Raw genomic sequence first — 13861 nt, forward strand, 5'->3', positions numbered from 1 at the left:
AATGCTACAGCAGAACTCAGCTAAGGCTTCAAGCACTTTTACTGACTATGTTATGTCTTATTACATTCCTGTTTGTCAAGTTCTCTATTGCTACTTTTGTAGTTCGCTGGTTCCGCTAACCAAGATCCTGGAATAGTTTCTCTTCACTTTCATATGTCATCCTGACAGTTATATTTCTCTCTCTCTCTCCACACACACACTTCCTGGTGTAGCGTGTTCCTTTTCTGCAAAACTTTCAGGCTCCAGGCCATCTTCTTCCTTGACAGGAGCCTGGAAACAACTCCCAATGTACTTTCAAATTTATTACATTTACGAATTTAACTACATTTACTAAAGGAATGTATTTATGAGAATGTATGTACACTTCTAAAAATGAAAGGCTTGTACTAGGTATATCCCTGCTGCTTCTATTAAATCCAAGGGCTATCAAGGGAGTAAGGATGTTGACAGAAATAATGGAGTCTGCCTGGTTACTATCAGATGGGCAGTTATCTCATAGGAAAATGCTGAGCTGCTGAACACTCCACTTTACTTACTTGTTATTCGTAGTCCTGAATGAGGTGAAGGGATAATCTTCTGCTTGCTCCCTCAGGAGGGTGGCCCTTATCAGGACGCTTCCTTATCTTCCCACGGCCCTCCTCCTTTTCTTTTCACCGCTAGGAATAAGGACTATTGAGGGACAGATCTTCATCTGGTGAAGACTGACTAAGCTTCATTGACAGTAGAGCTACTCGATTTATGCCAGCTGCCTGGATCTTTAAATAATTTATTTAAGCTCTTAACGAACTTCATCCCTGAAGGCTCCGGGCAGATAACATTTCCATAAGAGAGCTTAAGATAGTACTAATCAAAATATTAAAGCCAGAGATGCTGCTAAAAGATCCCACTCCCCAAGCTTATCCCCAGCAGGCTTTTAAGTGACCATCCAGCTATAGAAAGATCTTGAGTCGCTTTGGGAAGATAATTGGGCTTTAGCAATTTCAAAGCTAGAATGTGGCCTTGGAGATGTTCCTCCGTGCCAGTGATTCCGCTGTTGGAAAGACAAATGGGGTAATGTTGGGGCTGACCATAGTGATTATGAAAAATGAGCAACCACATCTGTGGGCTTGATCCTGAAATGACTGGGATAATGTACCTTCAAGTCAACACCAGGATATGGTTCTTTTTAACTTACAAGATGTCTTTCAGCACTGAAGATGGGCAACCTAGAAATAGGCCAACGTTTTCAATAATATGCAATGTCTTCAGGCGCTTTCAGTTTCTTATTCACCACATATAGTTAACTCATATCTAATCTTTGCATCCAGCTTCAGAAAAAAATCAAAACTAAATCGATGTGACCTTGATATGTAAAGAAAGATGAAATTAACATATGATTTCTCCTCACCAGGTGAAAGAGCTGAATGTGGGACAACCAGGTAAGTGGAAACCATGTTATTTTTATTTACATTCTGGTGGTTAGTTGGTACCACTTTTGCAAGAGGGGATTTAAAAGGCATCATCTACAAGCATTACACCTATAGTATATTAAAATCCTCCAAGCATGTGTTGTGGAGGTGAATGGCAACTCCCTGTATCAGTTGTCTACTCATGTCTGCATTGCCTAAATGGATTAATTAGAAAGATGACAAACAGGCCCTTGTTTTTGCTGCAGTGTAATTTTCAGCTGAGCAGCTCCGGAATCATGAGAAATGCTGTGTCAGCACGGTGCACTGCAGTGACTGGGTGGATGTATCTGAGTTTGTTCAGTTATTCCCAGGCACTTTATGACACTGACCAGCCCTCTTAGCGAAACTGCTAGTGCCTCCCTTGTTTGACAGTATTCTTTCATGGGCAGTGTATTCTGTTTAAATCCCCACATATGATTCTGAGATGAATCCCTTGATGTTTTTTGGTTCGTGGTAGCTGGTGCATGATTCCTTTCTCCATATCAGAAAGGGGAAAAGTAAATAGCAGATTCTTAGTGGAAAGGAGTGGAAGAGAAAACCGAAGGGTCCTTAAGAGAAAAGGAATGAGTTCAGAAAGATAAGTGACATCTAGGAAACTGACAAAAGAGAGCTGCTGACAGAAATTGGAAGGAAAGCCGTTAAGCAGTGAAAAGGTCATTTAGCAGCAGTAGGCAATGGTGATGAAAAGGTCCCGATGGAAAAATGGAATGGGTGCGATGGAAGCAGGAGGGGAGCTTTAGAGAAAGGAGGATCCTATATTGGGTCTTTGGAACAGGGTGAAATGCAAATGGAGACGTGTGTGTTTGTATGTGTATGTTAAAAAACAAGGTTGGCCAAAGTTCTTCAGTAAAGGGACCTTGTGCAAAAAAAAAAAAAAAAAAAAATCATTGGTTGAGACCCTCAATATTTCCCTGCATGTTTCCTCTTCTCTACCCCTTTCCCAGCCAATTAATGTCTATGGACTCCATCATTTCATCCTATAATCTCAACTGCGTTTTTCCCCACACTCTCCATTACTACTGGAGTAATCATTTCCCATTGCATCTCACCTATGCTGCAAACTTCAATCAGTTTTAAACTGACTTAATTGTCATGGTTACCAGCAAGAAGATCTGGGGATTGTGCTTTTGTGAGTGAGCTGAGACTTGTTTGCCAAGACATCATCACAGTGCCATTTTCAAGGTTAATTGAGAGAATCTGTACCAGGAGCCAAACCTGTTTAAGTTGGTAATGCTGAAGTGCTGTGGTGATCCCAAACAGTCACTGCTCCCTCCCACCCTCACAGGTTTTTTTAACCATCTAAAATTATCTTCAGCTTTATTAATATAAAACCTGCCAAGTCTCTCTCTGTTTCTGCTTTCTACCTACAAAGGAATGTGTGTTTCACCTAAGGATGGAGACAGATCTGAGTAACAGCTGGATTTTAAATATATTTACAAAAGTGGGGTATCAACCAATTTTTTAAAAAAGAAAATTGGTGTTTCCAGCAGTCCCATGTATAAGGTGAAACCTGGTAGCCTAACCTGAATAAAAGCAGCACCTTCATCCACCATTTCAGACTCTGCCCATCGAGATTTCATGACTTCAACATAAAGTCATCCTCCCCCACCTTCCTATCCCTCCCCCAGCCTGTTTTTTCTTGCCTGGTTAAGAGAACTAGAGATCATGAAAGTTTGCACATTTTTGTGTCCTTTGAGTTGGCCTGAGAAAGGTCTTACCTTCATATGGATTTTTACTTAGGGCCAACACTGCCACCTTTGCCTTTTGTGCTTTTCTCTTGGTATCTCCTGGCCCTCCCTGCCTTCCCAAAGCCTGCATTGGTCACTACTTCCTGCCGGCCTCCATGGGTTCCAGTGTGGTGTGGAGAGTGGCATGGAAATTAAACTGCCCCCAGCTGTTACTGGCTGAGGTCAGTTCTCCAAGGAACTTCAGCAACTGTACCTTCTTAAGATATGTTGACTTAAAAGCATCAGGAAGGAGGAAGGGTAGTTTCTGCCCAAGATATTACATACAATGTTTAATGATAGCAGGTAAAGTGCTTGTTGCATGAAACAATTTCCAGATTGTTGCAGTGAAAACAACGGAGAATCTTGTGACAGCTTAAAGACTTGACACATTTATTCTGGATAAACATTTGTGGATACTATCCGCTTCTTCATGCTTCATTTTTGTTTATGTAAAAACAAAACAAAAACCAAGCTCTTAACATGTGAAATTCATTCTGCTTGAGGGGCTGAACGGAGCACAGAATTTTTCTTGCTCCAAAACGTGGCTTCTGCTCACATTTCAGCTTCTTTTAATATGCACAGCACAAGGCCTTGCAGGATTGAAGCTGGTCATTCTGGCGCAATCTGTAGATTCATTTAAATCTCTGCAGGCTTTCAGCAGAGGAGAAAGCAAGAGGTGGTGGATGGCAGCTTTCCCTGTTACTTCTAGAACTCCCCAATAAATGCAGCAATTGCTTTTCAGATCAGTTTGCAATAATTTTGTAAACGTGTATAAATGTTAGGATGTGGCACTCTGGTATGCAAGGACTGCAGAGCTGCCAAATTCCAATCATAAAGAGACCTCTAAATATCGTTTTTATAGTACTGCCTCAGTATTTAATAAACTGTGCCATATGAGCAAAAAAATTAGGGGTGATCATTGCTAATGTTAGCACAGGGGATTGTTGGAGAATAGTTCCGTTCACATGTGGAACTCTTTTTCTAGCCTACCATGTGAGAATACTGAGGTGCAGCTTATGTTGGTCAGTGGTCTGCAAATTGTAGAAAAATAGCCTTTCTAATTGGCTGCAAATGAATTTTAATAAATGTTCAGGCCACATTCTTTTAATGCCCTGAGGATGCAATGAGTCTGCTCCTTGGTCAGGAATAAAAATAAATAAAAATGAGATGGAATTAGTGTAAATTTTTTAAATGCTAGAAATATGGTACTGTGAGGAATTGTTTCCAGTTGGAGTTGTTAGAACTCTCCTGAGAAGAGCAGAACTTTTTGTGTCTTGCAAAATCCCTTGTAAGCTTACATAATGTTTAAATATATATTTTGTCACTCATTCAATACTTTTTAATACTGTTCAGAGTGGGTGATTTTTTAAAAAACAAGTCCCCTAATACCTACCATAAAACAATGTCCAAACCCTCTTCCTTCGGAACCCCTTCCTTCAAGGGTATAAAAAGCGGGAAGCATTTTATATCTTTACATTTCAGGTGAGTCCTTGTTCTAAGTTCCTCACATCACCAATATTTAAAATGATAGCTATTTGAAGAAGATATCAAGGTGGTAATGGTCACAATAATATGGTTGGAGCCAATGCACTAGTCCTTACTGAGGCCGTTCCCCCATTAGGTCCTTTTGTTTGTGATCTTTGAGATCTTTCCCTGCCATTGTATTCACGTTGATGTTTTGTTGATCTTTTTTTGTTCCATTTTTCTCAGGCCCCCATGTCTTCCCCCTAAACCACAGAAAATGAGGAGACCTAGGCCTCTCTCAGTCTATAATCATAAACTCTTTAACGGCAATATGGAAACGTTCATTAAGGTACTTGCTGTCTAACAGTGAGAGTCTGTGAACACTGTGGATGTAATGGTAGCATTTTCCTCTTCTAACCACTGACCTATTTCCTTTTCTTGGACCTGGCCTTTCCCATGCACTGCACTTCACACCATTAAACTGGTTAGTATGCTCTCTGCCTCAGTGACTATTTCTATTGGTGGTTTTTCCTCCTCACTGTAATGGTGAGGCATGGGATATATCCACTCCTGGAGCGTCTCACTCCTGTTTGAGCCAACTGGGAGGGATGAGATAATAGTAATGACCCTTGTGAAACAGTAAGGAAGCGCAAGACCCTTTGTGCCTGTCAGCATGCTAATTGCAATCTGCCCTATCTTATCACTACAGGCAGAACTACCACGGTTCTATAAGCTGCTGTTTATATAAACATCCTGGGATTTAAGTACAGCATGTCGCCTCCCATGGAAAGAGATTTGCAGTAGATCAAAGTTAAAACACACACAAAAAACCTTTAAGATTGGGTGCCCAGACTGATAAGGGGTTTTGTAATTTAAGAAAGCAAGATGCTTTTAAAGGAAGCAAAATGTATGCTTGTTAATTTATTCCATGAACAGTGAATCCTTGAATGGTTTGGGGAAAACTACTGAGGGATATGGGAGGGCAGGAAATGTTGACCTACGTTAGGCACCTCTCTTCTCTCTCCCACTTCCCCCATTTCTTGGAATTCCTGGATTTTAGTTAAGTTACTACATTTGTACTGCTACCCCATCTCTGGCTTACCTAATTAATAAATAGAAAGACGATGCTGGGAGAGAATGAAATAACTGAAACTTTGGCCCACTGTTCGTAAGGGCTGAGGCAAAAAGAATTCTACTCAACTCTTCTGTGTATGGCCAACTGAAAGGCAGGACAGATATTCCATATTTTATTTACACAAACTTAATATAGTTGTGTGAAAACTATTCAGCAATGGTGTGTGTGTGGGGGGGGGGGCACATACATTTTCTCCCCTTGCATTCCAAATCTTAAAAGATTCATATGCACAAAATCCAGTACTCCACTGTATGCTACGTAAGAAGCTGCATTGATCTCACTGCTAGTTGGGAAAGAGCTATAATTTAACAGACACTGTGAAAATGGAGGAATTAATTGGATGGAAGAATTGGTACCATTTTGCAATCTATCTCTATCCAGCATTCAACCACATGCCTTAGGCACACCTTTTTTTAAAACATGATGCTGACCTAGGTGTTTACAAAAGATTTGTATTCTTTAAAGCAGTATAGATTATAGCAAGGAGTAAGATGTTTACATGTTCCCATTTTTTATTACTGTAATACGAGAGCAAATTGCTTTTTGAATGGCCCCGGCTGGACTTGACTAAACTGTCTGTAACATTTTGGAGGGAAGTGTTTAACTTGGCTTGACAAATGTGCAGTACAAACTTCTAAAGAGCTTGATTGTGCAGGGTCTAATGCCCATCCCAGAGTGAGGTCTGAAGCCCATGTGATGCAGTTCTGCCAAGTAGGTGTGACCATTTTACATTGCCTAGATGGGAGGCCACACGGAAACCATGCATAAGCTGCTCTGACATGTCTGTAAATTAATAAATACATCAGAAGCCTGCATCCATAGAATTGGCTGTTTGTTTGTTTGTTTGTTTGCTTTGATTCAAATTAGGAGGTGAATTGAACACACATACACACAGTATAAAAATGAAATAAATAAATAAATAAATAAATATGTCCTTCACCTTAGGGTTGCCAACTATAATGCTACAGTTACAGTAGAATCTGCAATTGGAAGAATTCTGCTTCTGTGTACTTTTAAAGGTGTAGTAGCCTTGACATAGCACCCTTGTGCCACCTTGACATCAGGGCCTAGAGTTCCTAGCGATTTTATTTTCCTTTGTTCTCCTGTAGTTAAGGTTTATTTCCTATGCGTCCTAGGTAGTGACTCTGTTAGTTAACTATCTCCTGAAGATTGTTAGTTTTATGAATTGTGGGGGCACATTCATGATGAATCTCAACCATGGTAGAAAGACTGGGAACCAAAAGGTTCTGTCGTATCGCCCATGCTTTTTTAGCATCTTTATGAAGCTGCTTGGTAAGGTGATCAAGAGATCTGGAGCAAGGAGTCATCAGTATACTAATGACACTCAGCTCTATTTTCTACATGTCAGGTGCTGAACCAATGTTTGGACTCAGTAATGGGTAATATGAAGGCCAATACACTGAAGCTGAGCCCCAGGAGGTTGGAGGCTCTGTGGATAAATGGGTCTTATATCCAGGAACTGGATGTGCTAGACAAGGTTGCACTCTCCCTTAAGAGCAGGTACATATGGGTTTTTTTGGGTGGTGGGGAAGGTTGGTAGTCCTTGATCCAGTTTTGTCACTTGAGGTCCAGGTGGCCTTGGTGGCAAGGAATGCCTTTTCCCAGCTACAGGTTGTTTACCAGCTACAGCCATTCCTGGAAACACATAGTAGAGCCATAGTGGCTCATACTCTGGTAATTTCCTGATTAGATTACTGTAATGCATAGTCCATGGGACTGCCCTTGAAGATGACCCAGAAGCTTCAATTAGTGCAGAATGAGGCTGCCAGATTGTTAACAGATGTGGCCAGATGATCACATTACAGTGATTCTGAGGGAATTGCACTGGTTGCCTATTTGTTTCCAGGCCAAATTCATGGTTCTGGTTTTGACCGTCAAAGCCCTAAACAGCTTAGGGTTGAAATACTTGAAGGAGTGTCTGTATCCCAATACCTGCCTGAGGGAGAAAGCTTTATATTATGACATCTTGATTGTGGAACACCCATCCCTATAAAAGTATGAGTGGTGCTGGCTTTGCTATCCTTTTAGCATCAGGTTAAAACATTTCATAGAGTCATAGAATTGTGGAGTTAGAAAATCATCTAGTCCAGTCCTCTGCAGTGTACAGGAAAACAAATTAAACCATCCATGAGATGTGGCTGTTCAGCCTCTTAAAAACTTCCAGAGATAGAGAACCCACAACCTCCATGAGTAAGCTGTTCCACTGTTGTACGGATCTTACCATCAGGCAGTTTTTCCTTATATGTAATTGAAATCTAGGTAGCTGTAACTTATACCCATTATTTTGGGTTCTAATTTCCTGAGCATTTGGTTAATCTGTCCCATTGTGTTTTGCTAGACTTCTTAAAAAGTTGTTTCAGGACAGTATTTTTTAATTGTTTTTATATGCTGTTGTTGTTATATGTTCAGTGCTATTTTGTACACTGCCCTGATGTGTATTTGATGAAAGAGAGTTTTAAAATATTTTAATAAAGTAAATCATACATGTCTATCAATAACCATTAGGGAAAGATTGTGTTATGCATTTATATTAAGATTTTTAGGCTGCCCAACAGACTTTCAATGAGGCTTACAAAATATAAACATCAATGTAGATCCAAAAATAAAACAATATAGAAATAAAAGTTAGGCAAAGCAGAACAACAACAACTCAAATTGACTCTCCTCACCCCAAGCACACAAAAAATGTAGCGTTACAACAAAATTCCAACTGTACCCCGAGGCAGGTACATGTCCTGAAAGATGAGATTTCCGTTTTTGCCTACATGTCTATGAGAGATTCTTTCTGGGGTCAGTGAATAATTGGGATCTGGTCACAATTGGGATCTGGGTTTGTCGGAAGAACTGAGTCTAGGAGCAAGGAGGATGAAATGCCTTATTACAGGAAGGTTCTGGAAATCTGTCACTGAGGCTGAGAGACTGCATACTAAGCAGTCATTTGGGGTGTTGGAGCTTGAACTATATCCTTCTAAGCTGCCATTGCATTTGAGCTTTCATAGCCTCTGGAAGATGTGCTTACTTTAACTGATCTTATTCTTGCTTAACCTTTTCTTTTTTCCCTACTTTGCTGCTTTATTTGCTTATCAGAGGAAGAAGGAATGCTCGAACAAGAAATCAGGTATTTACTAGAGGGCCCTCTATCTGGAAGAGAGAATATTATATATGTGTATATAATATAAGCATAATCTAAATTGAAGGGATGCCGTTGTAATCCCTGCTGAAAATAAGCAAGACCCTCCTCTTAGAATTCATTTTGAACTGATTTAGAGATAGAGACAAAAGCCAAGTCTTGTGCAAGGGTCTCTCTTTCCCTCACCTCCCATCTAGTTTCAGGCTAGCCTTTCAGAAACACTTTTACGGAAATGGAAAATGTTCATAGGGTGCAACTAAGCAAGAGTGAAGTTTTGCAGAAGGCCTGGCCTGGCTCATAGCTGCACTTCTGTAAAGTGACTTATGATCCAGCTGCATGTCCTCCCACGTGTGGCTTCAAGCTACGTCAGGTTGATGTCAGGGACCAGCTTCTCGTGTGTATAAGAATGACTTTCCCCGCATCTGTCAGTTTGCAGGGTATGTGAAACACTATTTGAAAAGTTAAAAATCGTTGTTGCCTTAATTTCTTGCTAACTCTGTGACTAAACTAACGGTGCTCATTTTTCAACCCTGGACTACTTACACACTCTTTGCTTTACCATGTTTCCTAAAACATTGACTTCATTTATCAGGTCAATACACTCGGTTTGTAATGTTTTGATTTTATTTCAAAGGATTCAGGACAGGCTATTCCACTTGTGGTTGAAAGTTGCATTCGATACATCAATTTATACGGTAAGTTAATTTGTTCCCCTCCCAATGAAAACACTGGCTTCAGTGTTTTCACTGAGAACAATTAACACAAGAATTGCCCCCTCCCCTGAAATGCAAACTGATATGCCAGCTTCATTGACTAATTATATGGGTCTGAGCCTTAATTATAGTAATTTAATCTATAATTGAAGGCTGAATCAGTTCTGGATAGGAAGCACACACACACAAACACACACAGTCCCCCCACCCCCCAACACACAAATGTGCTTCCGTGCACAGACACTCTACTACCTGACACACAGACGTCCCCCCATGGAGACAGACATTCTTTTCCTTCTCCACAGACACACAGACACTCTTTCTCCCCACACAGACAATTTCCCCCCTCCTCCATAGATGCTCTTTCCCTCCCCACAGACACACAGGACCTCTGCCCCACAGACACAAAGACATTCTTTCTCCCCCCACAGATGCTCTTTCCCTTCCCCACAGACACTTTCCCCCACAGACACCCTTTCTTCTCTCCCCCCACAGATGCTCTTTCCCTCTCCACAGATACACAAACACTCTTTCTTCCCACACAGACACTCTTTCTTCCCTCGTAACACACAGATGCTCTTTCCCTCCCCCACAGACACACAAGACAATCTTTCTCCCCCCAACCCACAGACATACAGACACTCTTCCTCCTGCCCCTCACACAAAAACAAAGGCTCTTCCCCCACACCCACTGCCACAGACACACAAAGGCATTTCCCCACCCCAGACACAGAGATGCTCTCCTCCTCACAGACACTCAATCGCTCTCCCCCTCCCCACCCCAGATATCTGATTTTGTGCCTTACATTTTTGATGTCTTGCAGAATCAATGTTAATGTTGCAATAGCAGACAACACATACAAGATCAGATAATTTGTAATTTTATCTATAGATAAAATCAGATTGCAAGTAAAGAAGGCAGCAAATGATGTATAATTATATTTGGATCAGTATATTTGTTAGCGTGAAACTTCTGATATCTGGATAGCTTTCTATATTTCATCAATACAATCTGTTCTTTAAACTCAAAAACCATCTAAATAGGAGGGGACCTAAAATGACTGAAATTTGAACCATGTGAGTTGATTCCAAACACTCTTACCTATTGTTTCATTTTAGGTCTACAACAGCAGGGTATTTTTAGAGTTCCTGGATCTCAGGTTGAAGTCAATGATATCAAGAATTCTTTTGAGAGAGGTATGTGAGAAGCCTGTGGTCCTCAGAAGATGGCTCGATGCTCTTTTCCTTTCACTTCTTAATGGAGGGGTGGGCAAGTTGTAGTCCTCTAGATGTTTTGTCCTACAACTTCCATCATCCCTCACTATTGGCTATGCTGACTATGGCTGATGGGAATTGTAGGCCAAAACATCTGAAGGCCCGTTAATTGCCCTATCCCTGCTGTAGAGAAAAGAAAGGTGAAGCAAAATTTGAGTAAATATTGATGTCCACAAATGAAGTAGCAATGCCGTACTAACTATAGTGTCACCCAGCAAAACATGCATGAGAATCAGGTTGTTGGTCTGTCTGTCTGTCTATCTATCTATCCATCTATCTATCACACACACAATAAGGATGTGTGGCTCTGCCCAAGGTTTACCCATAAACTCAGTGGGTTAGATCAGCCTTTCCTAAACGCGTTCCCTTCTAATGCTTAGGACATCAACTCCCATCAGCCCCAGCTAGAATGAACTATGTCAAGAATGCTGGGAGTTGTAATCCAAAACATCTGAAGGGCACCAAGTTGGCAAAGGTTTGCTTGGATTAGACCATTGAAATCAATGGGGCTTGAATTACTCATGACTAACTTGCCCCATTGGTTTCAGTGGTGCCTCTCTACTCTAGGCATGATGTCTACATCTGGATCCAACCCAACATGCTGTAATCATGGGTTGATTAAACTTTGTCCACAGCTGTTTGTTTGCAATAGTGTTTCATGAGACCAAGCTTTTGTATGATGTTTTCACATTGACAGTAACTATTGGTGTATTATTATAACTGAGTATGATGCTGTTTATGACAATATTCTGCTAGTTGAAGGAAATTACTTGTTGCTGCAGTAAGAGGCTGTATTCCTGATCTTTTCAGAGCTTATCCATTGCTATGGTATTTCCTGCTTATCCCAGAAGTAAAAATCTTATGTTAGAAATAAATCTTTTACCTATCCAGGTGAAGATCCCCTTTCTGATGATCAAAATGAGCGTGACATTAATTCCGTGGCTGGGGTCTTAAAGCTGTATTTCCGGGGGTTGGAAAATCCACTCTTTCCTAAGGAAAGGTTTCAAGATTTGATCTCTACTATAAGTAAGTATAGTCAGTTATCTAAAATAAACCAAGGGTATAATCCTATGGACTCTGTCTTCACTGCTTGGAAGCACCCAAACTTGGAGGCTTCTAAGATTCCTATGCTGGACTGAAGCTGGCAGGGTGGGAGGAGATGCAGAGGCAATTTTGCCTCTCTGTCCTCCATTCTATGCTGTTTTAAGCCTGTTTAGTGAGAGCACTTGGGAGAGGGAAAGAACGAGGCTGAAGGAGGCCCAGGATAAATCATAACCTGGCCTCCCCACCCACCCTCTTCTCTGAGGTTGATTTTCTGACCTTTGAGAGGCAACCGGCACAGTTCTCTCCACTCCAGCTGTGAGGGGTCAGATCTCTGAATCCCCCTTTCGAGGTTGGAGTGCTGTCTCCGACCTTGGAAGATGTTTTCTGATCCATCCTGTGGTCCCTGGGACCATCCTATAGTCCCCAAGGACCATAGGATTGCTCTTTAAGTTCTTGAACTCTGCACATGATGGTCTCTGTTATTCTAGGCCCTGGAAGTGTGAGGTGGAAAAAGTACTTGCTCCTTAAGCCTTGGCTGATAATTACTTGACGATTCACTGTTTATCCAATGTGTGAAATATGACTACTTTAGGCCAGGATGTGTTCCCTCACTCCCCCCTTTTGAGGACACCAGTCTTTGAATTCTAGCAGAACATCAGTGTCTCTCCTCCATTTTAGTCCCTGACAAGTGAGGTTCCCTTCTAGTCCTTGGCACCTTGGACCTAAACATGTTTGTTGATAACCAAGAGCAGCTACAAATGGTTAGAACATTCACATGAAGTATCTTTTTGGTAGCATTTCAGACTGTGAGGAGGGGGTTGTTTGCATGTTTGAAGGCTTCCTTATAGCTTTTCATCTTTATCTTTTCTTCTCTCTTTCTCTCCCCACACTTCTTCTGCGTGTTATTAGCCGCTGCTCTATCTGAAATGCTACAAGTCCACAACAACTGCACCATGTTGAGTGTTCTAGACATTTGTTTATGCTGTATGATTTCAGCATTGAAATCCCATTGATTTCAACATAATCTACTTCCAGTGAAATGGTGTTAGGAGCATGGGTTGCGAATGTGTTTTAAACTAGGTGTGTACTTAAATATGTTACCGCCAGTTCACATGCTGGTAAAGCCAGCAGTCCTATTACATTTCAATGATGGATGAGACTGCTTTCTTTCAAATGTAGGACATATCGTGTGGGGCCGATGCTACACATATTTCTGTATATTTAGGTCGCATCGTGCAATAAGTTATTACTATGGTGCTGGGTTCATTTGGAAGCCCATGCTCCCCAGGGGTATAGGATGGTAGCTTTCATAAGTGTGGGAACTGGTCATGTTGTTTGTTGTTTATTCGTTCAGTCGCTTCCGACTCTTCGTGACTTCATGGACCAGCCCACACCAGAGCTTTCTGTCGGCTGTCGCCACCCGTAGCTCCCCCAAGGTCAAGTCTGTCACCTCCAGAATATCATCCATCCATCTTGCCCTTGGTCGGCCCCTCTTCCTTTTGCCTTCCACTTTCCCTAGCATCAGCCTCTTCTCCAGGGTATCCTGTCTTCTCATTATGTGGCCAAAGTACTTCAGTTTTGCCTTTAATACCATTCCCTCAAGTGAGCAGTCTGGCTTTATTTCCTGGAGTATGGACTGGTTTGATCTTCTTGCAGTCCAAGGCACTCTCAGAATTTTCCTCCAACACCACAGTTCAAAAGCATCTATCTTCCTTCGCTCAGCTTTCCTTGTGGTCCAGCTCTCGCAGCCATAGGTTACTACGGGGAATACCATTGCTTTAACTATGCGGACCTTTGTTGTCAGTGTGGTGTCTCTGCTCTTAACTATTTTATCAAGATTTGTCATTGCTCTCCTCCCAAGAAGTAAACATCTTCTGATTTCTGGCTGCAGTCAGCGTCTGCAG

At 41.4% G+C, this 13861-nt stretch overlaps 1 protein-coding gene across 4 annotated transcripts in view; it reads left to right on the plus strand.

The window, feature by feature from the left end:
* Nucleotides 1-13861, plus strand: part of SRGAP3 (SLIT-ROBO Rho GTPase activating protein 3) — a 215266-nt gene that overhangs the window by 172296 nt on the left and 29109 nt on the right. For 3 of the 4 annotated variants that reach the window (XM_063121465.1, XM_063121468.1, XM_063121467.1), the window contains exons 11-15: nt 1391-1418; nt 4886-4988; nt 9560-9620; nt 10758-10835; nt 11805-11939. In XM_063121465.1, the coding sequence (XP_062977535.1) occupies nt 1391-1418; nt 4886-4988; nt 9560-9620; nt 10758-10835; nt 11805-11939 (405 nt within the window). Of the gene's footprint in view, nt 1-1390; nt 1419-4885; nt 4989-8882; nt 8914-9559; nt 9621-10757; nt 10836-11804; nt 11940-13861 lie in introns of all 4 variants that reach the window. The other variant, XM_063121466.1, reaches the window with a different exon arrangement.

Source organism: Elgaria multicarinata, chromosome 3 (genome assembly GCF_023053635.1).
Source record: "Elgaria multicarinata webbii isolate HBS135686 ecotype San Diego chromosome 3, rElgMul1.1.pri, whole genome shotgun sequence".
NCBI lineage: Eukaryota > Metazoa > Chordata > Lepidosauria > Squamata > Anguidae > Elgaria > Elgaria multicarinata.